Genomic DNA, 26,697 nt, shown 5'->3' with positions numbered 1-26,697 from the left:
CATGATTTTCCCTGAGCCTTGAGTTTAGGAATTGTATTGTAGATACGTTGGTTTTTCAATGGCACCAACACGCGTAGCTTTGGTCTAGATTACGAAGCAAAGGACCAGCAGAAGCCATGGAAGTAACTGAGTCAGTCAATGGCTTGTACATGAAAGTAGTTTCTGACGTTGTCAGAAACTTTGGTATATGTGAGGCTCACAAGCAAAGCAGACATTGTTGAGCAATAGCAATCTGGAAATGCCATGTAGCTCACAACAGAGAAGTGTGCTGTGCATGGGGCGTTCCTGTCCTTTCAGTCTTTGAGTGTCTCTTCCCTTTCTTGTTTCCATGAGACCATGAGACCTTAGTTGTCCTCTCTTCACTCAACCTTTGTCTCCTTTACAATTTTGCTTCTCCTTCTACTCTCAGCTCTGAACCTCTCACAGTGGCCTGTCTGCTTCACCTTCATTTATTCATTTATTTATGTATTTAACCCTTTGAGCAGCCACATTTTCTTTTGATTTCAACAAGTGCTGAAACTCATTTCTACCTTCTACAAAGCTGATGTTTCCTTCACTAGTTTACTTCATACCTAATGACATTTCTATCAACTGAAAATGCATCTTTAAGTGTATCACTACTTCCTTAAAATCTATGATGAAAAAATGTAATTCTCTGCTTCCACAAATGTGCACACATACCACGGAATCAATCATCTTTTAACATAATAGGAAATTGATATTCATATGACTTAGTTCTGGCCCAAACTGAATGGTTAAAAGCCACTAGAAAAATGGCACAAGCAGCTGCTGTTTGGTGCGTACCTATTTTCAGATTCTGAGCTTAAAAACATCTATTCTTCTAGTAATTTTGGCTCCATATAACAAGGGAAGAATTGTGAACATGCTTCTTTTAAGATGAGCAAACATTTAGAGAGGTTAAAAGCTTGCCTAGTTTTCTAATAACTCAAAATCTGGGCTCTTAACCTCTAGACTAAGAACTGACCTTCAAATTCTATGCAGTTTTTTGTGTCTTTTGCCTCCTGCTTCTCTTTTGCTTAATGTTTCTTCATGTGTTATTGGCACCAGAATTTCTCCCTCCTTTTGTAAATCTGCCATTGACTGATAACACACAGAATTATAATTATTAACTGACTTGTGAGCAAAAAAATGAATCACTGGGCTCTCCATGCCTGGATTCTGCTAGAGTTCCAGGTGCCCCTGCTGTGACCTACTCTTAGAGGGATCGTTTCATTTGGTTGGTTTTTTATAAACCATGTTTATCTAGTTTATAAACCAGCATTCCATGCTATCTCCCAGGTTCATTCTCTACCTGGCTACATAGAAAATCCACTGAAATCACAAAGATATCCACAATGCTTCCTAAAGTAAAATATTATGTTTTTCAACATTTAAGTCTCCTATATGGCATAGGAGACCATATGGCCTCTGTCCATCTCACTGGCCTCATTCCCAACTGTTTCCTGCCTTGCACTTTTCCTTTTAGGTGTGCATCTAATTAATTGTTCTGTGCACATACACACTCATCAGGCTGTAACTATTTTTGGTGTCCTGGTTCTTGGTCTCTATCCACCCCAATCCTAGAAGCCATTCTTCCTCATGACCAAGACTGAAATGCTTGCTGTTGTTTCTCCTCGTAGTGCCTGGGCATACCTCCATTGTGTCGTATGTATTGTGCTTTGTGAAATTGCTCCTAGAGGAATGAAACTATGTGGCCTAGTAATTCAACATCTCAAGTGTTCAGTCAGAGTGTGACACATGGATTTTAAAACCACTAAATCTAAGTCTGGCTGGCACACAGAACTTGGTGATGCTCAATGAGTAAGAAAATTACTTATAGCATGAACCTTGATGCTTTCATACTGTGTTCTCATCTTAATCCTGTTCCCATCATTCCTCACTCTAATGAGACAGACTTCCTCTGAGGTAGACCTTGAAACCATTGCTCATTCTCACATTCTCTCAAAGATACCTAGAATCTTCCTCATCACCTCTTAACGTGACCTTCCATCTGGTCCAGGATGTCCCAACATGTCATTCCACAGAACAGGATTTATATTAAGCACTTACCTGTGTTACATGGGAACAAAGTTTAGAAACTAAAAAACTGGGAATGCTGCTTAAATAATATTAAAGTATTTAGACATTGTAGACACAGTCTGAATAATTTGCAAGGGTTGATTTTGGATCTCTAAATACAGAAAAAAAATATAGAACTTCATCGACGTATTTGCCCTCAGAATGCTTAGCTAACTCTAATTAGATTTGAGGTCATGTAATTCAGGACATACATACTGACACACAAGACCATAAGAACACTTCTCCTCTTAGCTTGCTTGTGTTTTTTGCCACATTCTTTTCATTCACATAATGGCTTGCCCTCCCGATGGCTATAAAACGCTTAATGTCTTAATTGCTCACTGTTTGCATGCTACCATCATATTATGTACCCATGACCTACATGTTTTACAGGACCTTCTGCCCCTTTTGCCTGGTGCCATTGCTGGTGAAATAGAATCCAAAGCTGCAAATCTCAACAATTTAGTAGTAGAAGCCTACAAGGTATGTATGTACAACCTACAAAATCTTCTAAAAGTCAACTTTTACTACCATTTTGTGACAAGGTACGAAGCAGCACTGCTACATCTTGCAAGGAGTGACAGAAAGAATGTTAAGACTGGAAATTTGGAGCTGGGTTACCATTGGATGGGCTACAAACTAGCAAGAATGCCTGATGCTTGAAAGAGTCAGGTCTGTTCTTTGTGTCTCACTTGTCCCTCATACAGGTGAACTAAGATTGATCCAGCCGTCTAAATTTCCTTTCAGATTGATCGTTCAGTGAGTTGCCAGCTTGTCACAAAATTTTGGACAGTTTCCTACATCAGAAATTTAGCAAAAACAAAACAAAAACCACTGTACTGTGCTGTTATTTAAAGAACAACCTGCAGGGGTAAATGGACTCTCTGGGATACAGAGATTACTAAGAGGGCTTTGTGAGGGTATCCATGACCAGTCCTTGTAGTGTTCCAGTCAATTATCATTTCTATCAAAACAGGCCAAAGTTTCACTTTCCCAGATGTTTTCTTGGATGGTTGGTTGTATGTTGTCATCAGTCCTGTAAAGAATAGATGCAAGATGTTTTAAGGGGACATCTGGTCTCTCAAACTGGATCGTGTCTCCATTCAAAGGCTTTATTAAAACTTGCTAATGCTGACTTTTCTTTTCATGGCAGTCGCTTTCCATACATGACTTCACTTAATCCGCACACCTGCTCCATTGGGCAGGCAATTAGTACTCCCATTGTGTATTTAGGAACAGAAAAGTAGGTGAATTAATGACAGTCCGCACAGCTAATAAACAGAGGCAGCAGGATGAAATTCCAGGTGCTACTCCATGCCTCAGCTGCTTCCAGCTGTACGGCCTGTTTATCTTTTGTTCTTTGATTTTTTTTTTCTTTTAAACAGGTGTCAAAAACTATGCTTTATTCTTCCATGGGCTTATTGGCCAGTTATAAGGCATGGCTTCTCCAGATTTTCTGCCTGCCCGCTAGCCTGACATTTAGAATTAATGTTGCCTGAGCCACAGAGCTGTGAATCCCCCAGGCAGCTTTGTTAACTGTCTTCAGGCAGCACCTGCTTAGAACTCAGGTTCAAAGAAGAAGGCGGGAAGCAGACATAGGGCAGAAAATGAAAAAATTAGTTAAATGTATTCTTCTTTAAAGAAAAAATCTTTAAAAATTTTAAATAAAGAAAATCAATCTTGCTAGATTTATTTCTGTAGAGGACTTTAATGTTTGAAAACTACAGAGAATTAAATGAACACAAATATCTTAAAACTTTCTTATTTTTTTATTGGTTATTTTATTTATCTACATTTCAAATGCTATTCCTGTTCCCAGTTTCGCCTCCACAAGCCCCCATCCCCTTCTCACTCCCCCTGACTCTATGAGGGTGGTTCTGCCACCATCCAGCTACTCCTACCTCAGGGCTAGTGTTCCCCTCTCCTGGGTCATCAAGCCTCCACGGGACCAAGGGGCTCCCCTCCCAGTGATGCCAGATAAGTCAATCCTATGCTATACATTCAGATGGAGCCATGGGTACCCACTGTGTACTCTGGTTGGTGGTTTAGTGCCTGGGAGCTCTGGCACATCTGGTTGTTGATATCGTTGTTCTTCCTTTGGGGTTGCAAACCCCTTCAGCTCCTTCATTTCTTTCTCTAACTCCTCCATTGGGGACCCTGCGCTCAGTCCAATGTTTGGCTGTGCACTTCAGAATCTGCATTGGTCTGGCTCTTGCAGAGCCTCTCAGGGGACAGCTATACCAGGTTCCTGTCAGGAAGCACTTAGCATCAGCAATAGTATCTGGATTTGGTGTCAGCATATGGAATGAATCCCTAAGTGGGGCAGTATCTAGATGGCCTTTCCTTCAGTTTCTGTGCCACTCTATGACCCTGCATTTTCTTTTGACAGGAAGAATTCTGAATTAATATTTTTGAGGTGGGTGGGTGGCCCCATCCCTCAACTGGGGGCCATGCCTATCCACTGGATATGGTCCCTACAGGTTCTATCTCCCCTTTGTTTTTTGATATTTCGGCTAATGTCCTCCTTGTTGGGTCCTGGGAACCTCTTCAGTCCCTGGCATCTGAGACTGTCTAGTGGCTACCCCCAGTTCTCTCTCTCCTACTGCTATATGCCTACTTTCAAATTGCTGAACCTCTGTACTTCTCCCCCATCTCCTCCCATATCCAAACTGGTCCCCCTTTTCCCTCCCCCTCCACTCTCCCTCCCACATCCCTTTATCCCTTTACTTCCCAGAGATGATTCTCTTCTGCTTACTGAGTAGGTCTGTAGCATCCACATTTCAGTGTGATCTTCTTTCTTGTGTTTCATATAGTCTATGAGTTGTATCATGGGTATTTTGAGCTTCTTTTTGGCTAATATCCACTTATCAGTGAGTACATACCATGTGTGTTCTTTCGTGTCTGAGTTATCTCAGTCAGGATGATATTTTCTACTTCCATCCACCTGCCTGTGAATTTCATGAAATCATTGTTTCTAATAGCTTGAGTAGTACTCCATAGGGTAAATGTGTATTTGCTATATACATTCCTCTGTTGAGGGACATCTGTGTTCTTTCCAGGTTCTGGCTATTATAAATAAGGCTGCTATGAACATGGAACATGTGTCCTTGATATATGTTGAAGCATCTTTTGGGCATATGCCCAGGAATGGTATATTTGGGTCCTCAGGTAGAATTATTTCCAATTTTCTGAGAAACAACCAGACTGATTTCCAGAGTGGTTGTATCAGCTTACAATCCCACCAACAATGGAGGAGTGTTCCTCTTTCTCCACATCCTCACCAGCATCTGCTGTAACTAAGATTTTTGATCTTAGCCATACTGACAGGGTTGTTTTGATTTGCATTTCCTTGATGACTGAGGTTGTTGAACATTTCTTTAAGTGCTTCTCAGCCATTTGAGATTCCTCAGCTGAGAATTCTGTTTATCTCTGTACCCTATTTTTAGTAGGGTTATTTGGTTCTTTGGAGTCTAAATTCTTGAGTTCTTTGTGTATTTTGAATATTAGCTCTCTATTGGATGTAAAGCAGATAAAGATCTTTACCCAATCTGTGGATTGCCATTTTTGTCCTATTGACAGTGTCCTTCACCTTACAGAAGCTTTTTAATTTTATGAGATTCCACTTGTCAATTATTGATCTTAGAGCATAAAAGATTGGTGTTCTGCTCAGGAAATTTTCCCCTGTGCCAATGTGTTTGAGATTCTTTCCCACTTGATCTTCTTTTAGATTCATCACATCTGGTTTTATGTGGAGGTCCTTGACCCACACAAGATGGGAAAGTACATGCAAGAAAAAAGCAAGAAACTAATCTTCTCACAACAAACCCAAAAAAAAAAAGAACCACATAAGCATAATTCCACCTCTAACAACAAGAATAACAGGAAGCAACAATCACTGGTCCTTAATATCTCTCAGCATCAACGGACTCAATTCCCCAATAAAAAGACATAGACTATCAAGCTGGATAAGTAAACAGGACCCAGCTTTTTGCTGCATACAGAAAACACACCTCAGTGACAAAGACAGACACTATCTCAAAGTAAAAGGCTGGAAAAAAATTTTCCAGACAAATGTTCTCAAGAATCAAGCTGGAATAGTAAATTAAATATTTTGCTACCATAAAAATAATGTTAGGTCCTAGGGCTGGAGAGATAGCTCAGTAACTAAGAGTACTTGCTGTTCTTCAAAGGATGGAGGTACCGGTCACAGCCCACATGGTAGCGCAGAACCATGTCTAACATATAGTTAGTTCCAAGAGATCCATCATTGCCCCTTTCTAGCCTATATCAACATCACACACACACACACACACATACATGCAGGCAAAACATTCATATACATTTTTAAATGTTAGATCCATGGAATTTTGTACTAAAAAAAGCAAAATTACCCATACTTCAGGCTATCCACAGTTTGGTCTTAAGAGTCATCCAGAGGAAAAGGGAGTTTATGCAATTAGTCCTTTTAATTACTACCGTATATCCATTTTATTAACCTGAAGTGTAAAAATTGGCTTCTATTCTGTTGTGGGGTTTTTTGGTTTGTTTCATAAGTCCAGTTTAGCCTTGGAATCTTGATCCTGCTGCCTCAGCCTCCTCCTGAGTCCTAGAACTATAAGTGCGTACCATCACATCTAGCTTCTTTTAAACCTTTGTGTCAGACTTATGAAAAGTGAGACAGTAAGCTAGGAGTGAAATTTTGTCTCAAACAGTAAAAGTAAACAGCACTATTTGATCTTGTGTACTTTGCCTTTTGCAGATTTGTGACTATATTAGCTTACTGTGGTTTCATGTAACCTTGCAGTGGAAGGATGAGAGTGAGCTCAACAAAAACATATTTTGGCTAAGCTAATCTTCTTGAGATTCTATAACTATTATTTATATGTGTCTATGTCTTCAAAATTCTTTTAGAATTGTATTTTATTTCAAAATCCCAACAGAAACAATTCATAATTTGTTGAAGTATTATATACTCAGAAAAAATGGGGCCTTTCCAACAATTCTTAGACATGAAATAGCATCTGTTCTAGCACCCCTCAGGTTGGAAAGATGAAGTTTAACAGTTCAGCAGAAGGATAGGATAGAAAATATTATTCAAATTTTTCTTCACACAGTACTTCAAAGATATTGGCCCAAGTGGTTTGAGATCTTAGAGTAACAGCAAACATGGCTAATGTGCTGCTCTGGGGAGATGTGTACTGACCAATGAAACCAATGCCTAGCCAAATTATTTTACACCATTGTAAGTTTCTCCTAGTTTGTCAGAATCACTTGTTATTTCACTATATGAACTCTTGGGGAGAGGTGTGTGTGTGTGTGTGTGTGTGTGTGTGTGTGTGTGTGTGTGTTCTCACCTACTGAAATAATATTCATGAACTTGAGGAAAGCATCTTCTTTTGAGAACATGCTATCAGAATTTCATAATCAATTATTCATCAGTGAATACCTATCTCCTAATTAAAGATATTGTTGGAGGAGTAAAATTACTTTAACTAAAACGTTAGAAGCCTTTCTAAGTCTTTAACCCCAACAGGGTACAATCCATTTTCCATTCATGGCTGTGAATTTCACATCTCTGTTATTTTTCTTTACAAGTTTAAATTCGGGATTTTTTTTTGCATGTGCCAAGCTCAAATTAATGTGACCAAATGCACACATATCTAAAAGATATATTTAAAGTAGCTTGATGCTTTAGAACTGTTAGATTGTTGTGGAGGCCTTAGTGTGTGCCCAATACTAGATATCATGCAGTGGATGTTTACTGACTGAGCCTATGAATGACTGTGTAAATACATGCATGGTTCTGTACCCTATATGAAGCCTGCTTTAGAATTAAGGCTAGGAACAAACATAGATACAGCAAGTATGAAGACTTGATAAAAGAAAAAACCCTAAGCCCTTCTTAGGGAGCCCTGTATTACAGTATTTCATCAGTGATTCCTGTGCATAGCCACAGTTTAGAAATGCCAACCCCCACAAAACTGCTTCAACTTTGTATCATAAAACACTAAATTTTCATGATAGTCAAAAGCATTTGAAATTTGTGTCATTTTTGCCAGTACCATGTTTCCTGCTGTAAATTGTCAGAATTCACTTGTTATTATTTTAAAATCATTAAATATCATCAGTATGACTTTGAAAGATTATCCTTGCCACACTGGATAAGAGATGTATTTCTCTAGAGATTACAATGTGTAATTAAAATGTGCAAAATCAAACTATTTAAACACAGCTGACCATTTAGTACTTCTTGTGTTTTAAATATGACTGGGTGATTGTGAGGATCCACCATTTTTTTTCATTTTTCCAGAGGTAGAATTTGATTAAAGTTAAATATTAAACCTAGGACGGCAAATGAATAGGAGTCTGCTTTGTTGCTTATGCTAGAAACTACTGCAGTGTAATTAAAAATCCATGTCTCTGCAGAAACTCATCTCAGAAGTAAAAGTGCAGCTGGAAAGCCAGGTACACGGTGTCCATTTCAACATCACTGCCATCTGTCCGGATGGGGCCAGAAAGCCAGGCACAAGTGGGTGTGGAAACGTGACAAGCAATGACGAAGTATGTGGCAGTATGTTTTTCTTGTTTAAGACAAATTTTTGGTGTGCTTTCTCATGAAAAAAAATTATTCAAACTACTTTAGAAACATGGCTAGTAGCTATAAGACTCTTGTTTCAACTTTAAAGGAGCCTTCCTGTCTCTTCTCAAGGTTACCTCAATACTTACTTGACGTCTCTCAATTTTTCAAGTTAAAATAAATGTATTGTGCTTTGTGCTTATGAAATACTTAGTAGTAATACATTTTCTGAAAGTTTTGGTGTAATAAATCACATCCTTCCAGGCAAGCAATATCTGTAGTTGTAATAGTAACAAAGCCTTTATAGTTTCAAATCTCTTCAAGAATTCGGGCAGTATATTAAAGCTAAGAAATCTAAAATCTTCCATTTGTGATGACCTGGAAAAGGAGATAAAGAAATGTGTTAAAAGCAGTCAAATCAGAGGGATGACACCATCTTTGTAATAACTAGAAAGAGTTGGGATACCAAGAGAACTCTGAAACCAGAAAAAAAATGGTCTCCAAGAACTGTCACAGCAGACTACATCATGCTCTCAGCAGAGGGTGGGGGTGGGGTATCCTTCATCTGTACCTGAATGACCTGGTGAGAAAATTTTGATTCTTTCCTCTTTCTTATTCTAAGATTCTCTAATTTTATTACTTCTATCCTGTGTTGGGAAGGAGTTTTCAAAGGGATAGAACATGCTAAAGTTCTAAGATTTATTCAAAGAGAACACTTTTTCCTCTTCAGTTAAATTTTTTTTTCCTCATGGGAACGTTAGAAGCTGTGGGTAGTGTGATTGTGCCCACAAGCTGTGTATCTTTAATTAATTATCCCAAGCTTCTAATTCAGTAGTTTCCTCTATAATTATTCCTTGGATATCGTTCAAAAAAGATCATATACTAGTTTATATAATACACATTTAATTTCTGCTACAGAAAAGTTTTTGTAGCAAGATACCACTAAGCTAACTTTTAAAAAACACAGTAAGTCTTTAAAGACTTTCAAATATATTACAATGATTTACCTTCATTATTTTTTTCCTTTCAGCTATAAAGAACTTAATTCCCAAGAGGAATCGACCAGCCTTCAATTATAGAAGCCCTAAGTTTTCTTATACTTGTTTTAATAGCAGTGACCACTTATCCTACACATCTGTGGATCCTTAAAAGTCTTAAGGGCAAAACCAACTTGAGCACAAACTGACACCAACCACACTGATTTAATGTAATAAATATAAATAAAATGTCTTGTACATGGATTCCTAAATATAGAACTTTTATTCCATGCTACATAATTTCCGATTTAAAAGTCCAGCATCCATTGTTTTAATGTTGGAATTTAATTATTGTAGTGAACTTCAGTTCAAAATGTATACACATATATAACTGCTTGTGTGTGTAAGCTTTCTTATTTGCCAAAGCACCTGAATGAAGTCAGAAAATATAGATACTAAATAAACCATATTATAGATAAACTAGGAAATAAAGAACAAGGGAAAATTGTCAGGCAAATAAGCTGTAGTTCTAGAAGGGAAAAGCCATTCCTTGTTAATCCATTCTTTAGTTCTGTGATGATCCCATTGGAGCAACATAGTGTCTTTGGTGAGGTCTTGTAGCTTAAGTATAAGTTCTGAGCCTCTTTCTCCAGTAACATGAGAGATGGTTTTGTGTTTTCCTCCACTGATAAACTGCGTGGGCTAAAGATCATCTCTGGGCCTTTAACTTGGGCCTCTAGAAAGTAAAATACAAATAAATAAAATTGCCCATGTGAATATCTCAGGGTTCTGATCCAGGAGATAAGACGTCTGTTACTTAGGGTTATTGGTTCCTAATGCCAATTGTTCACTAACCTCATGTGCCCAGTTCGGAAAATAGAACATTGCTTCAGCAGTTATCCATGAAATCAGTTATCTAAGATGTCAGACACTTGAGGACGGATAGACACGTAGTGATTGAGAGGCCATTGGTAATTGTTATTCCCTTTAATTCTAATTAATCAGTTAGGCAAAAATGGAATTAAATGGGAGTTATGTACTTACACATGGAAGAGAAGGCGTGGCACATGCGATTTATAAAATATTGTTAGTATCTCTAAGATGTTCACTGCTCATTTAAATATTATTACTTGATAAACTGTTTGCAGCATCAAAGGATATAACTATATTTCCACTCTCCTTTAAAATTTAGGTTCTTTTCAATGTGACAGTTGTGATGAAAACATGTGATATCATAGGAGGAAAAAACTATGCAATAATCAAACCTATTGGTTTCAATGAAACCACTAAAGTCCACATACACAGAAGCTGCAGTTGCCAGTGTGAGGACCACAGAGGACTCAAAGGACAGTGTGCGGAAGCTGCTCCAGATCCCAAGTGTCCACAGTGTGATGACGGCAAATGTCATTTTGATGAAGACCAGTTTCCTTCCGAAGCTTGCAAGCCACAGGAGGACCAACCTGTCTGCAGTGGCCGAGGTGTTTGTATCTGTGGGAAATGTTTATGTCACAAAACCAAGCTTGGAAGAGTGTATGGCCAATACTGTGAGAAGGATGACTTCTCTTGTCCCTATCTCCATGGAGATGTGTGTTCTGGTGAGTTGATATACAAGGCAGTTGGAATTCATCATGATATTGGCATATAGTTTAGTGTTATCTTTAAATCTGAGATGATGACATACTGCCACTTAACCCAAAATCAAAGTTCAAAGTTTCATAGTCTGTGAAATTAGGTCATGGCAAGATCATGTCTATATTTTTAGCTTGAATACAGTTACTATTTTTAAAAAATCAAAACCTAGAATGAATCTCATGTATCACTTGATCTTGGAAAGATTTACACAAGAAAAGGAAGTTTCTTGTGATGGCCGACGACGAGGTTTTCTAGAAGAAGGGCGGGTATTCTATAAGGGTCTGATTCATTCCAGCAAGTGGTCTGCCTCCTGATTGCGGAGGGCTTTATTTCTGTCAGGATGAGGGGAAGTGAGCTATAAAAATGTAATTCCTCACACTGGGAAATTCTTAAAGCACCATTGTAGATAGAATTGTAAGTTCGAAGTCATTCGAACCTCACCAATTTATTTTTGGAAAACCACCAGTCACAGAATGGACAAAGGACTGCATTCTTCAGAGAGAACTGGATTGTTAAATAATCCAGAAGTTTTGTCCTTCTGGCCATGCACAGACCAGATTTTGCAGTGAAATAGGATAAGATAAAAATATCAAGATTACTTTTGACTAATTCAATTCACTGCCACCTACTGGCTACAGTCCAGAAAAAACTATGTAGCACTTGAAAATTAAAACAAAGTGAAACTTTAAAATAAATTAAACTACCTGTCATTTGAATTCCTTGATTGCTTCTCCACAAAAGGGTAAGTTTATTTATCATAAAGATCTCTCTTTTTTGTATGTGCATGTTAGTAAGGAAATATGTGTTAAATTATTGGGAAATAAAAATATTTCATTGTTACAACTATATGGAAATCAAAACCTATAAAACTTAACTCTTTATTCATTAGTAGGTAGAAAGCTTGTTTTAAGTTACAGAAAAGCATTATTACAAGTCATCTTTTAATTCTCTTACACACACAATGCTCTTTATTCTAGACATTTATTCAGTTATAACTAGCATTGTGAATAGGAAGGAATAAACCCACAGTTGTCTATTATATTTTATAGGGGAAATAAATATTTTACAAGGAAGAAGAAAGTGACGTTTCTGGCATCAGTCAGTAGAACTGTCTGACACATACACTGAGAATCTGAAGTTCTGCTGCATAATCTCAATGCATTGACCCTGTCTACATGATTGTGACCACACACTTCACAGGCACACAGAGGCAACTGAGAATGTACTTTGAATTGCTTGTGTGAGTCCAAGCTACAAGGCTGACATGCATTTTTTCCCCTACTACTTTCCCTTGGTAATGAAAACTCATGTTCACAGGTCAGCTGGCTAGGATTCAGCATGCTAGCTGCATCAGGAAATGGAATGTGTTCGACATTTGTTTGCCTGGACCTCATTAGTTTTACACTTAGCAAATTGAGCTGATCCAGCAGTAAGCTCTATGGGACAATTAACCTGTTAGGTATAGCAATAAGAGAAGGAAGAGGGAGAGTGGGAGAGGGAGTAGGGGTGGGAGAGGGAAAGATACCAGAAGATAAAGAGAGTGAAAAAGAGTAAAGGAAGAAAAGAAAGGGTGTTCAGTCTGTAGTCAAATAAGCTTGAAAATATATGAAACATACAGTGTACCTCCTTTTGAAGACTTCTACATCACATGGCCATATTAAATTTTGGACACTTCTTATAGTCTAAAATCCATTTATTTAATGGTGTGTTAGCCAAGATTTTTCTCAAGTTAGTCTGCATAAATGCTCCGCACACATGCACACGTGCCTTTGTCTTTTCCTCTGTTCGACCTACAGAGAACAGATGAAGCCTGCCCTGCTAACCTCCTGCATAGATGATGTTCTAAGGATAAGGGGGATTGTTTCTGCTTCTCACAAGGCCTATCTTTAACCAAAATACAGAGAAGTGCTAGAATGGTTGCCCTATCACCATGCAAAGTTTTCTTGGGCCCCTAGCAACAGTAAAGAGGCAAGACTGTGGCAACCATTGACCAAAGGCTCTTACTTTGCTGATTTCAAGTCAGCCCTTATGGCTTCATTATATTTATCTGTTTCTAACTTAAAACTTGAAAGCATAATGGCATTTAAGCAGTTGGGCAGCCACTAAAGTAGGGGCTTTCTTCGTGCATGTTAGCATAACATATTAGTTGGAGAAATCTACCTACAATAGAAGAGTGATCAAAACACTTCTTAATTTTGGCATTGCTTTCTCAAAACAAGCAGAAACTGATGCTGTTTTCACTCACTAGACGTTTGATGCATGTTTCATGCAAATGGGAGAGACCTTACCAACTTCATAGGTCTGGTGACCCTGATTCCGGTGTTTCTCTGTTCCAGGACATGGGGAGTGCGAAGGTGGCAGATGCCAGTGCTTTAACGGCTGGGAAGGGGATCGGTGTCAGTGTCCATCAGCCTCAGCACAGCACTGTGTCAACTCCAAGGGCCAAGTTTGCAGCGGGAGAGGCACCTGCGTTTGTGGCAGGTGTGAGTGCACGGATCCTAGAAGCATCGGCCGCCTCTGTGAGCACTGCCCAACCTGCCATCTCTCCTGCAGTGAAAACTGGTATGATTCTGTCTCCAAATGAGCGAAGCAATCCTGGCTGACAGCTCGTTTTGCTCTTTGTTCTGCCTTCTATAATCTTAGTTGCTGAATTCTTAGTTACTGTCATACAAAAATGACGAAGTTTGATGATGGTGGTGGTGGTAGTGTTGATGGTGATGATGATGATTTAAAAATTTTAAAAAAAATTCTAAGTGGGAAACTAAGAATTACGATACTGAAATCCCCATTTTCAGCTAGTAAATTACTTTGGAATAATCAGAACAAATCCATATAAAGTGACTACCTTGGTTGGTTTTTTTGAAAAAATAATTTCCTGAAAACAGAGGTTGCCAGCTAACATACTTACTAATATTTAGTTATGTGATATACAATAATTTGTTAAAACTCTCTGTGCTTCTGGTTAAAAATAAGACTAGCAATACCTTATAAAAGTTTGTGAGAGAATTAAGTGATGTTGCAAAGGTAAATAAAATAAAATTTTGTACCTGGTGCCTGGCAGTCAATGACTCACTATAACTGGATTAATTATGTTAATACTTAACAGAAAGAATTACAGTGATATAAACACTCAAGGGATCTATAAATGGAAAGCCATGTGTTACCTGATGGTACTAGCATTATTGTTTTGTGTAAAGGTATTTTTCAGTAGCAATCTGAGACTTGCTCACAGAGCACCTGTGTAAATGTCAGTGTGCCTCCAGCTTGCTTGCTTAAATTTTTAAAACATGCTCAGATCAGTAATGCAAGTAATAATGTTAGATATATACATAGTAAGTTATTTAAATCATTTAGAAATATAGCATTTAATATAATGGTTGGGTTTATTTATTTATTTGCTCCTGAGGATTGAGCCCAGAGTAACACATATTGGGCTACAAAGCAACATATTCTACCTCTTTAACTTATTATTATTATTATTATTATTATTTATTAATTTTACTTTTAGGAGAGTGTTTTACTCAGGCCAGCCTTGAATTTATTATGTAGCCCAGACATTTCTAGACCATATCATCCTCCTGCCTCACACTTTATGTATCTGGGATTACTGGGGTTGGGCCACCAGGCTGTACTGATGGGGTTAGTTTCTAATGGACCTAGTCAAAATTTTTCCATTAGTTGTTTTGTTATTTTATTTTTAATATTCGGTCTCTTGACTTTTTAAAGCAGTAATTCTTTCATGTTCCTCGAACAGGAATTGTCTACAGTGCCTTCACCCTCACAATCTGTCTCAAGCTGTTCTTGATCAGTGTAAAGCCTCCTGTGCTGTCATGGAACAACATCCTGTGGCCCAAACATCAGGTAAGTCTGAGGAGACTCCTGGGGCTGAAGGATCTGCCATGTACCTTATTTCTGAAGGAAGGAATAGTGACTTCATAGTGATTCTGTTGTAAATTATTAGATTCCTTTTAAAAACAACTCTGTCACTATGTCTCAGATGTATATTAAAAAACATACCCTGTGCTAATATGTATTTACTGTACTGAATTGAATTGGTAATCTGTTTTTTAATCTCCCAAAGACGAAATACTTAAGTGGTCATACCTCCGTGCTAACCCTCACAGCTCTATGTGCGAACTGCCTCCACCAAATGGATTATCAAGAAGGACTTCCAAGAGCCAAAAATAAAAGTTCCCTGTGTAGAATAATTTCTCCGAGAGGTCAGGAGCTATGGATTTCCTATACAACCTAAATTTGTTTCTCCTGCTGCTAACACTGCTCATATCTACCAAAACTTTATTTTCCTATTTCAGATGAAACCCTAAGATTTTTAGTGATTACTTGATGCTGTAGTATACGTAAGGTTGTGATCTCGGGTGTAGCTCTGTTGGTAGAACACTTGCCTGGCATAGCTAAAGCCCGTGTTCAATTCCCAGCACCACATGAAACTAGGCATCATGTGACATAAGAGAACTTGGGAGGTGGTGCCTAGAGATCAGAAGTTCAATGTCAAGCTCAGATACATAGGGAGTTCAAAGCCATCCTAAGCCGTGTGAAATCCTGCCTATTAAAAGAGGGGAAAAAAACAGAAAAATGTAAAGGAAAAAAATATAACTTCGAGGTAAATAATCCTGAATTTGACACAATGGAAAGAATTGTTACTTTTAAGCTAAAGACCTGGTCTAAAATATAGTAAATTAAGAAACATAAGCCCTTCTGTAAAATTTCTGTGAGCCCATACCTTATTACAAAATAGAGGACAAAAGGTGTCTTGAAAGGTTTTGTGACACTAAATGTGCCTATGAACATAGAATAGTACCTCAAGTCAAAGATGATGTATAAATGGGAAAGATGTGAGAGCTATGATCAAAAACTTTTAAACAAAAGTTTACTAGAGCATGCCCCTTCCTCCCAAAAGACCTCAAAACACACTTTACACAGGTCTAAGCTGTAAAAACCACCTGTGAAATACAAGCTATGCTTGCAGTCAGATCTTTGGAGATATTCCTATTGATTCTACTATTTCAAGAAATAGAAAACCCAGCCCCAGAGAAATAGCAGGGTAGAAATGTCCTGCACATCTTTGTTTCCCACACTTCATTTCCTTAGCCCACAGTGAATTTGGCTCAGAAAAGAGTCTCATGTGCCGCCAGCTCAGGCTGCAGCAATCTCTCCAGAAAGCCAAGTGCCTTTCTAATAAAGATGTCCCCTACATATCATTAATTATGTTAAGTAAACAGTACTCTGATTTAAGTGTTGTTGCAAACAGTGTTCCCTTAAAGCTGCCTAGAAAAAGGCCTAGCCTGACCTCAGCTAAGAAAAGCATGACCAGAGGCAAATGTTGGACAATCATAACAACATTGAGGAAAAATGAATACAGACTTGAACCCTCAAAGGGCCCCCAGGCTAACACATTAATAATATTTCTGAAATGTGTTGGAAACTACAGGACTTCGCTCCCCTTGACAACTATTATGCAAGGAGAGGAAAAGAGCATTTGTCAGACACCTTAATTATTTGTCCACTCGACCACTCTTACAGGGTCTTCTTTTAGTCTCTCTGGCTAAGCTCCCATCAGGCAAAAAGCCAGAAGAGGGATCAAGCCGCGTGCCCCGCTAAGGATTGGCTTAGCTGATTGGAGTAGACTAAGTCAGCCAAGGGACATCACAATCTGTCAGTACATAAGCTATGAGGGTCACTAACCTGATGGCAAGCAGCTGCAAAAGATCAAGTAGCACCACCTTTGGACACACATTTTGTATTCTGTCCCCATAATATCTTTAACAAGGAAGCATTGTACTATACTGGCATCTGCTGTTTCCATTTCAATGAGTTGAAATGGGTCTATCTTTGACCTTCTCAAAGTCTTTTGTCACCAATCACAACAATGGTCTCTCTTAAGTCCACCTAGTTGGAGAAGATCCCTTTCCCCCATTGCTGAAATCGTGCCTCATTTAATAGGCATGCTGGGTTAGCATTGATCATTCAAGCCAGAATCAGCCATGCCTGGCTGCTACTATGCTCATGGCCTTGGCACATCCTCTCTCTAGATGCTCTTTCAAAGGCAACTGTAGCATTCAGACCAGGTCCCTGAAGCGTGCAAAATGGGTGGAGAAACACATGCTTCAGTCCAGGAAGTGTTTTATGAATCTGGGGCGCTTGTGAGCTCTGTGGAATACCCACTATTGTGTAATCGTGTTCCTCAGAGGCTAGAGTAGACCTCAAACAAGCACAGAGCTTACAGATTTTTCCAATGAGAGTTTGCCAGAGATCTGGTACTAAAACAAAGGTCTAGCATGCTCCCTCTCCTAACACAGCTTTTCTTTCTTCATCCAGTGATTATTCGTTCGTGGAGGAACACATAATGAATTTGTGGAGGCAAACAGACTAGATTAGTAAAGTTAATTAGTAAAAAGTGAGATGTGAGATTTGGGTATTGTCCAAGATGCAACACTCCTACTTCTCGGAGTCATGATGTGTAATAATAATGAAATCTTGCACCAGGGTTTGGAGGAAATATTTATTTCCCTATTAGAGTAGTACTGAGTTAGTTTCTGCAGATGTTTACTTTATTTTCCATTACTGCTGAGCAATAAAGGAGGAGAAAGCATAAAAGGAAAAACACATGCTAAATGCTTCAGGCTGCTCAACACCCTTTTTAAATCATGTTTTCCACATAGCACTGAACTGTACATGCCACTATACCTCCCTCTGTCAGTGTTCTAAACAAACTTACATATAGGTAAGAGATTTTGACATAGAAAACTACAAAAAGTTGAAATATTTTAATTGTGAATATTCTCCAAAAAAGAGTTCACTGTTTTGAATAATCAGTAATAACAGCCTCTTCTTTTGAAAATAGAGACATAAATAAACCTGTTTTTATTATAGGAATATAAACTACATTTATTTGATAGAAAACTTTGATTAACTTTTTAAAACTTTTTTTTTAATCGATCAACTTGTTTCCTTTCTTGCAGAGTGTTTATCTGGCCCAAGCTATCTGCGAATATTTTTCATCATATTCATAGTGACATTCTTGATTGGGTTGCTTAAAGTTCTTATCATTAGACAAGTGATACTACAGTGGAATAGTAATAAAATAAAGTCCTCATCAGATTACAGAGTGTCTGCTTCCAAAAAGGTTGGTGAACTCAGAGGATAGCCATACGTTATTGTTCAGTTCTAATGCTCAGCTCCTTCACTAATCCCAATATTTCTTCTCCATCAAGGATAAACTGATTCTGCAAAGTGTTTGCACGAGAGCTGTAACCTACCGACGAGAAAAGCCTGAGGAAATAAAAATGGATATCAGCAAACTAAACGCCCAGGAGGCTTTCAGGTGCAACTTCTAAAGAACGATTAGCAAACGAGCAAAAACTGTTGGAAGCTGGATGTTTTTATACAATGTATTCTAGCAAATATGATATAAAAAGTCACAGGAGGAGACAAATTATTGAAGAGTGTGCCATGGAGACTGGCAGGTGTCTTCACAACTATGTGACTCACTCAGCTGCTGACATTTTCAGTGAACTATGTGTCTTACTACTGTTGGAGACTAGCGTTGTAGCACTTTACTGTAATATATAACTTATTTAGATCAGCGTAGAATGTAGATTGTCTGGAAAGCACTGATTACACTTTACAGGTACCTGTCAGCCCTGCGCTGCTCAGACAGACACAAGGCTATGGAGCGGGTTGCACGGTGTCACCACCGCAGAGCAGTGATCCTTGTGTGCAACCAGCTGATGAAAAGCATCCAGGAGTAGTGGAAACAGTCAACCACACCCAACAATTGGTATTGTCTAGATGTGCACACGCAGCTGAGCAAGGGTTAGGGTTTCATTTCAGTTGGAGGTGAACAGATAAACTTTAAATGGTGTTGCTTTTGAAGCTGTGCAGTTTTGTGCATGTAGGAGTCTGCTTTCTTCTCTTTTAAAAAATGGATTTTGACTCAAACATCTTTTCCCTTTTTTGCATTTAAATTCTGTTTTTTCCTTTGGAATAAGTTTATAATGTCACAAATGACTGGATTAAATAAGTGCTAAGTTACTACTGCCGTAGAAACCTATATGACAATGTCACTTTACTAGAATACTGTTTGGTTTTTAAAGCTGAATGTTAATAAGGGTCACTGTAAGGTGTCATCTAAGTCCATAGCTTCTTTGTCTGAAAATAGTTTATATTTTCTTACCTGTCAAACTGGATGGATTGTTTCACTCTGTCATTGATCTGGCCTGTAGCCTGAAGTCCACAGGTGTCTACAAAGCTGCTTCAAGCTGAGTACCCTCTTTTCTGAGTATGTTTTCTTGATTTTTACTCCAAGTTGATGTCAACAGTTTTCAAATGAAAAAGTTGTATTATTCTTGCCCTCCTGTGCACCCTAAGGGCACTCCTTGAATCATCCCAACCCTGCTCATGAGAATTCAGAAAGGTATAGAATTGGAGACGTGAGGGTAATGTCTTGGAAACAAGCTAATCCTCCCTTTTTGATAGCCAGGGAATGGAGGCTCAGAAAATTAAAATGCTTTTACAAAAACACAGAAGCAGAGAAATGACAGTATTCGAGAAGAGCTGCCTTCTAATTACAGGCCAGCATTGCACAATAATACTCTACCTCTTGAATCTGCAAAATATCCATGGCAAAAATTAAAATACGATTTACTGAATTTTTCACGAGAATATTTCAGAGCAAAGTAGAAAAGGGTACTGTGCGTAAGCAGCTTCTAGTTTTTCACATTACCCACCCTCTGATAAGGCTTTGATACAGTCCTTCCCTCCACAGTGGCTACAAGAACAAGCCTCCTAGAGCTGGGCATGGCTCAGCTTAAAGCCTTGATCCAGAGGCTCGGTACTTGAATTCTAAATTCCAACTGTCCTTTGTGTAGCAAGTGTCTCACCTGTGACAACAGAGGAATCTAAAGAGTGTCTCTCCTCAGTTTACTGCTCTCCAGCACTTGAAAGTTCTAGATATTAGCATGTTGAAGACAAGCCTCCATTAGGTATCACTCTGGGGCCTGGAAAGCCTGTCCATTATTCTCTATCCAGAAAACATGATGTGTCCCTTAGCAGAGCAGTAGTGATGCTCTTAACTGAGTGTTTCTTCTTCCTCAATGAGAACCGGGCATAGTCAAAATACTGTGACTGTGTCTAAAGAAACCACGCTCACTACAGCTGATGTGAAAATTCTACTTTGCTGCTCAGAACAGGATCCTTTTATAAATATATAAATTAATGGATTCTTGGTGGTCTCCCCACCAAGGAAGATATCCATTAATTAAATGCTAACAACTCAAAAGTGAGCAATGTTTATGAATAATAGATTAATATCCACATGAAATGAGCATAATTAAAGAGAATTCTTGAAAAGCAAGGATTTGTACATTTTTAGGCCCTCACTAGTTTGCACTAATTTTAAGATTGACCAAGGCTGTTGCCACAGGAAAGACAAATTTCCTTGCCAGGAATTCAGTGATGGGTGATAATATGTACTTGCATGTGGAATGTCTTGTAGCCTTTCTTTCTCTTCTTTTTTTCAACCTAAAAAGCTAATTCTTAAAGATTGTAGGGCTTATATATTACTTGAATAATTGTTCTTTTTAATAGTTTGTGAGAAGAGAATTAATATTTGACTAGGTAGAATTAATTAATAGGTATGGGGAAACAGGGTATTCTTAGATTAATAATTTATGTACTTTTAGACTATTTTCAAATGCTATGAGTTGTTGATAGTAAATGCAATTAATTGAATTTTAAATTGTTAGCAAAATGAATAACTTGAGTGATTTTATTTTTTTTTGGCCTGTCAGCATTTTGTGCCCTGGTGTGTAATTATTCAAAACTGTCCCATATTTCCACTACATAAGCAACTGTATACAAGTTATTTCTTCTGAGACATTTTTATACTGCAGTACACATGTATTTATAAACATTTGTTCCAATTTTTAGGCATTTTCTACTATTTATTAAACCATATATTCTCTGAGACTTAAAAGTTTGTTAAAAAAAATCTAATTATGTTCCACATGTTCAATTTAACTTAGTTTATAAAAATAACAAAAAAATCTCTGGGGGCAAATTTTTCAAAATCACAAATTAATACTGTATATACTTCAAATGCAAAACCACCAAAGAATAAAATTCAAATATCTTTTAATATTTACTAAATCCCCATTAAGGATATACTTTTACATATCAGCAGATACCTATGATACACTGAAATCATTGATTCTTGATAGATTATGAATGTTTTTCTCAGTAGAATTATATTTCTTCTGGTACTTGGTAGACTAGCTTATACCCAATGGCTCATCCTTCCTTCCTGGCTCCCATTTATCCCATCCACATTTCTTTAGAAATTGTCCATAAGCGTCAAGCCAATAAGCCTAATTTTGAAAAATAACAGCTTAACAATGTAACTAAGTTCTTCATTTCCAAAGATCTCTTCTTACTGTCAGCACTCATTTGGACAAATACAGCCCCTCTGAAAACAAAGAATTTTAAATTTTTACAATGTTGTGATTTATGTTTTCGTAAAGATAGCAACTCACTTGGCAGTTCAATGGTATGCATTCTGTGCTCTCTTTGTTTGCTCTTGATACTTAGTTTACAGCTATCCTTATGACTGTAAAAACATCATTTTGTGTAATGCAAACATTTTCAAAGGAATAGGACTAATATTTCTTCAAATCCTTTCCTTTTCATCTTCCATAATCCCTGCATGGTAAATTAGTTGTGCATAATTGATTAGACATACCTACTGTGTGTCTTGCTGATTCTAGAAGATATCTTTTTTTTCAATTTAGCATCCCCAAAATTGTGACATCTCCTGACATTGTCATCTACAGTGTAGCGCTTAAAGTTGTGTTGAGATAAACACTAAACTAATTAATATTCATGGATGCAGTCCTTTTCATATAAACGTTTATAAATTCGTTTGTGATGGCTTGTGAAGCCAGTTTTTAACACAGCTGAACCATGTACTATAACTCAGTGCAGACCTAACTGGCTATTGGCTCAGATCCTTTGAATCTTTCAGTTACAAAAGCTCTTTTAGGCTTCCATTTATACCTTCTGTTAAGAGCAGTGATTTAGGCAAACTAAGTTTACTGAGGAAGTGTGCAGTTTCTTGAGCCTTCGCTTAACGATCTTTAGCATTCCCATCCCTTTTGAAGGGATTGTTTGAAACTATCATCTCACTTCTAAGTAAGTTAACTGGAAAAAAGATTACATGAAAACACCATAGTTAGTTTTCACAGCACTTCCTAAGATTGGTGTCAGTAGCCATCTTGAAAATATTTCCCCTGAGATCTCGCAACTTTCTCATTTCTCCTTATCCTTTATGTGCGTTTGATGCTTTCTTTGGCTCAAGTAACTTTTCCTCTCCAGCACATGTGATGACTGTCAAAAAAAAAAAAAACCCTGCAGTTAAAATATAGCATTTTATGTGAAACAATTGTTCAACTCTCTGGGCAGCTTTGGATGGACTATGTGAGAGTAATAACACTACTCTGTCTACCTGAAATACCTTCCTGCATAAAATGTATCTTTGTAAGCTACCTTTTTCAACCGGGTGTCTATTCTTCACAACCAATTTCAGTACAACTGTGTAACTCATTGGCATAAAAGAAGAAAAAAAAACACTGCAATTATCAAGGATAGAAATCAAGTGATTTCTGACTTTACTGACTTTACACATACAAATGTGATTCTGAAAACATGTCTGCACAATGACAAGTATGGTACGTAGATTTTTATTGAAATATTGAGTAAAATTATTTTCATTCTAAATTATAAGAAACTACAAATTTGCACATATTAATATAGAAATTCATTTTGTGTATAGTTAACATATGTTTAAAGCTATTTTACATGTACTAGCTTCTTTATGAAGGTCTGTAAATTTTACAAAAGCAATTAGACATGTTTTAAAATCAATAACAGTCTTTGACTTAACAAATACTGCCTTTGTAAAAACATTTAATATAGAATGTATTTTTAAATCAAGATATTTGAATATAAAATAGCTCAAAGAGAAACAAATTCTTCATGAACACATTTTGTGTTGTTTCTGGCTTTGATTATATGAAAGGTGAAATTGCCTTAAATAAGGAAGATTGGTAAATATGACAATTTCACGTACTATACTATGAATCTCTTTGCGTAACTGGTTGACTACTAACGTTTATGTATTTATTAAAAGCTGACACTGTAGATTGTTGTGAGATGTTTATTTTTCTAACAGAACTTATCACAGTTGTGACAAGGCATTTAATTGATATACCAGTCTGTTTAAATGTAGGCGTTAATTGATATAAAATTCTATGTTTTAAAACAAAACTTTAAAGATCTAATAAAAACATAAAGAATATACAAAATTGTTCTTCATTTTTCATGTGCTTCGTGATCTTCCAAGCCTTGGGAATCAGTACTGACAGGAGAAAGAATGTGGCAGTAATCACATGCTGTCACTAAAAAAGAACACTGTATAATTTTTAAAAGGTACTGTCTTTAGGCTATGAAGACCACCCAGGAAGAGTTGTGACATCCTAAACTGCCCTTGCCCTTTTAGGTGCTGCCTAATAATGGAAACAGAAAGAATATTTTAATGACAAAGTATTAAAAATTTAGTCAGTTTTAAAACTGGCATCCTCTACCTTCAAGACATTTCTACTGTCACATATAGAGCACATTAGACACAAACACACACTACTAATACCCAATTACTCATTTTAGAATGTCATTATTGAGCAATCGAAATTTGTTAAAAAGTGTTGTAGCTTTCTTTCCTTTAATCCAAGGGAACAAATAAAACAGAACAATGATGCGTCTATCGAATACTAAGTAAGACAGAGCTTATCCTTAAGAAGCTCCTAACAATTTGGAGAGGGTATGTAAAGTTCAGAGAGAAGCTACTAGAAAGCCAATCCTTCAAGCCTTCATTTTTCGAGAATTCATTGCAGTTGTGTTTGGACTACACGTAATCTTTGAGGGTAAGAATTCTTCCCACTCAGTTTTAGTCACATACTCTTCCTTCTGAGTTCAATAGAGTACACTGAAATTTCCTTTGCAGCGAAAAGTAGGTGCTGTGGAAAGGAAGGAGGAAGTGATGTGTGCAAATCTAGTTTCACTTTCTCTTTCGCCCTTTTCATTGCCTAGGAAAACTGCAATGGCATAGAAACCATGTCCTGAGACTGGTAGATAGCTTCCTGTTTACCTTAGAGTGCTCACCTCACTGATCCAGGTCAACTGTGTAGTTATAGCATTTGGCATGATAGGAGATAACCTGCATTCCACTAATTGATTCATTATACAATTGTCTCACTGAGAAGATTAACTGACATAAATATTATTTTCTCTAATTGTTCAAAGAAGAAAAATGAGTTCCTCGGAGACTCAGGAACTTATAAAAAAAATGTATCAAGCCAATAAATGCCCAAGCCAGTGTCCACCACACTCAGGTCAACTTTTCATTTCACAAGTGACTGACCACATGTATTTGGAGGATAATAAAGCAGTTCGGCTGTCAGAGGGTCCTTTGTCCCTATTCTCCAGAAGACAGGCAGTGACTAAAGCAGAAAAGCTGTGTGTGAACAAAGGCTACATGGAAGTAAAGGACAATGGAAATGCCATATATACTAAGATGCCACAAATAAGAGAGAACAGAAGACCCACATGGAATGCTCTGGCCTCACAGGGAAAGTGAGTGCACATGAAGAAGGGAAGAATCAAGGGAGACGTAGAAAATGGCCAAGCATGACCTCAAGGCAGACAGAGTCATACTAGGATAATAAAAATCAATGACCTAGCATTCCCAGGTTATGAAGAACTTGATGTCAAGGACAGGCCAAATTTTGCTGACTAAGTAGTCATGCTGAAGATTTTATACCAAAAAGCACGTATACACATATGCACGAAAACCAGAGGGCAATACCAGGTATCTCAGGTGTCATTCCTCTGGTGCCATCAATCTTTCTTTTGAGACAGGGTCTTCCACTGGCCTGGAACTCTGACTAGACAAAACTATCAAGCCTCAAGTATATGCCTGTCTCCATTTCCTGGCACTGATGAGTGCATGCAACCACACTAGATTTTTCTTAATGTGGTCTCTAGAAGTTGAACTCAGATCCTCTTGTTTGCAGGACAAACACTTTATTGACTGAGCTGGGTCACTCCTAGCCTAAAACTCTGCATAAGAGGTAAACTGTGCTCTGATCATGTTCATCGAGAAAAGAATAAACAGGGTAAGATATCAAATATCAAGCATCATTAACCTCCGTATTCAGCAAAAGAAAATCAGTTGCTTCTAGTGGGAAAGACTTGTCCATTTTTAACAAGAATGAAAGAAGCCAGAGTAGAGAGAAACATTTGCGCTGGGAAGGTTCGGGTGAATTTTGATATGGGGGTTGCCATTTAAAACTGTGACAAACTAGAGTCCATATAAAGAGCACAGAGTTTTTCCAAGAGAAAGTAAAGGTCCAGACAAAAGCACAAAGAGAAGGACTATTGGCTACCAAAGAGAATGTCAAGGAAGCTTGGGAACTGAGTTGGTCTAGGCGATAATGGAGTTTCTCCAAGAGAACTCTAATGCCAGCTCCAATAGTCGCTCCTGGCACCTGTCCAAACTGGATCAAACTCCCAGACTGGTCTCACAAACCATATTATTCTTGCCAATCCTTGACTTGTAGACTAAATTCTCACATTATCAAAATATTTGGCCAGACCAAACTAAAGCAGGAAATTTTTAAACCACGTCAATGATCACATGTTCAACGATTCATAAAAAATAAATCTAATAGAAAGAGCAGCAGTATGCGTTTCAAATATTGTGGTCATATTTATAAGCCACCTTGCACTGCATGAGAAAAACAAATGCACCTGCGTATTACACCGGGTCCCCTACAGCACTGTGAAGTTGCTGTACTGGGGCCAGAGCTGTTCAGACCTCTTCAGGTCTTATTCAGACAAGCCCTCAAATCTGACTGGGAATGGGAGAACTCTTTACTGGGCTTTTCATACTATGTGCTACATTTGTATGATCCAACTCACTGTAATCAGTCCTAAAATAATAAGAATAACCTACTTGAGAAAAACTTAATTTGCTGATATGTTTTCCATTTTTTCCATATTAAGTACATTGTAATCTGTGAGCCCCTGTTGTTCACAGAGGAAACCCTAGGCCAGCAGCAGTATCAAGGAAAAATCACCTGTTGACAATGCAAACTTGTAGTATCTAGCTCTCTTGGTCAGTATTCTATTAGATACCATGACCATGACAAATTTTTGTTTTGTTGTGCTTTAAGACAGGGTTTCTTTGTGTAGCCCTGGCTTTCCTGGAACTCACTCTGTAGACTAGGTTGGCCTCAAACTCAAGAGATCCACCTGTCTCTGTTTCCTGAGTACTGGGATTAAAGACATGGGCTGCCACTACCC

General features: G+C 37.8%; 1 protein-coding gene across 1 annotated transcript in view; it reads left to right on the top strand.

Moving 5' to 3' along the window:
* The window catches only part of Itgb8 (integrin subunit beta 8), an 83,298-nt gene extending 59,661 nt beyond the window's left edge, over positions 1–23,637 (top strand). The window contains 7 exon segments of the mRNA NM_001401817.1: positions 2,473–2,562; positions 8,506–8,640; positions 10,826–11,228; positions 13,602–13,827; positions 15,020–15,126; positions 18,246–18,409; positions 18,498–23,637. Of these exon segments, the coding sequence (NP_001388746.1) occupies positions 2,473–2,562; positions 8,506–8,640; positions 10,826–11,228; positions 13,602–13,827; positions 15,020–15,126; positions 18,246–18,409; positions 18,498–18,620 (1,248 nt within the window). The 3' untranslated portion in view covers positions 18,621–23,637.
* The last annotated feature ends 3,060 nt before the right edge of the window (positions 23,638–26,697 follow it).

The sequence above is a fragment of the Rattus norvegicus genome, chromosome 6 (assembly GCF_021556685.1).
Source record: "Rattus norvegicus strain SHRSP/BbbUtx chromosome 6, alternate assembly SHRSP_T2T, whole genome shotgun sequence".
NCBI classification, from domain to species: Eukaryota; Metazoa; Chordata; class Mammalia; order Rodentia; family Muridae; genus Rattus; species Rattus norvegicus.
The sequence above is the reverse complement of the archived record's forward strand: the minus strand, read 5'-3'. Positions and strand labels throughout refer to the sequence as shown.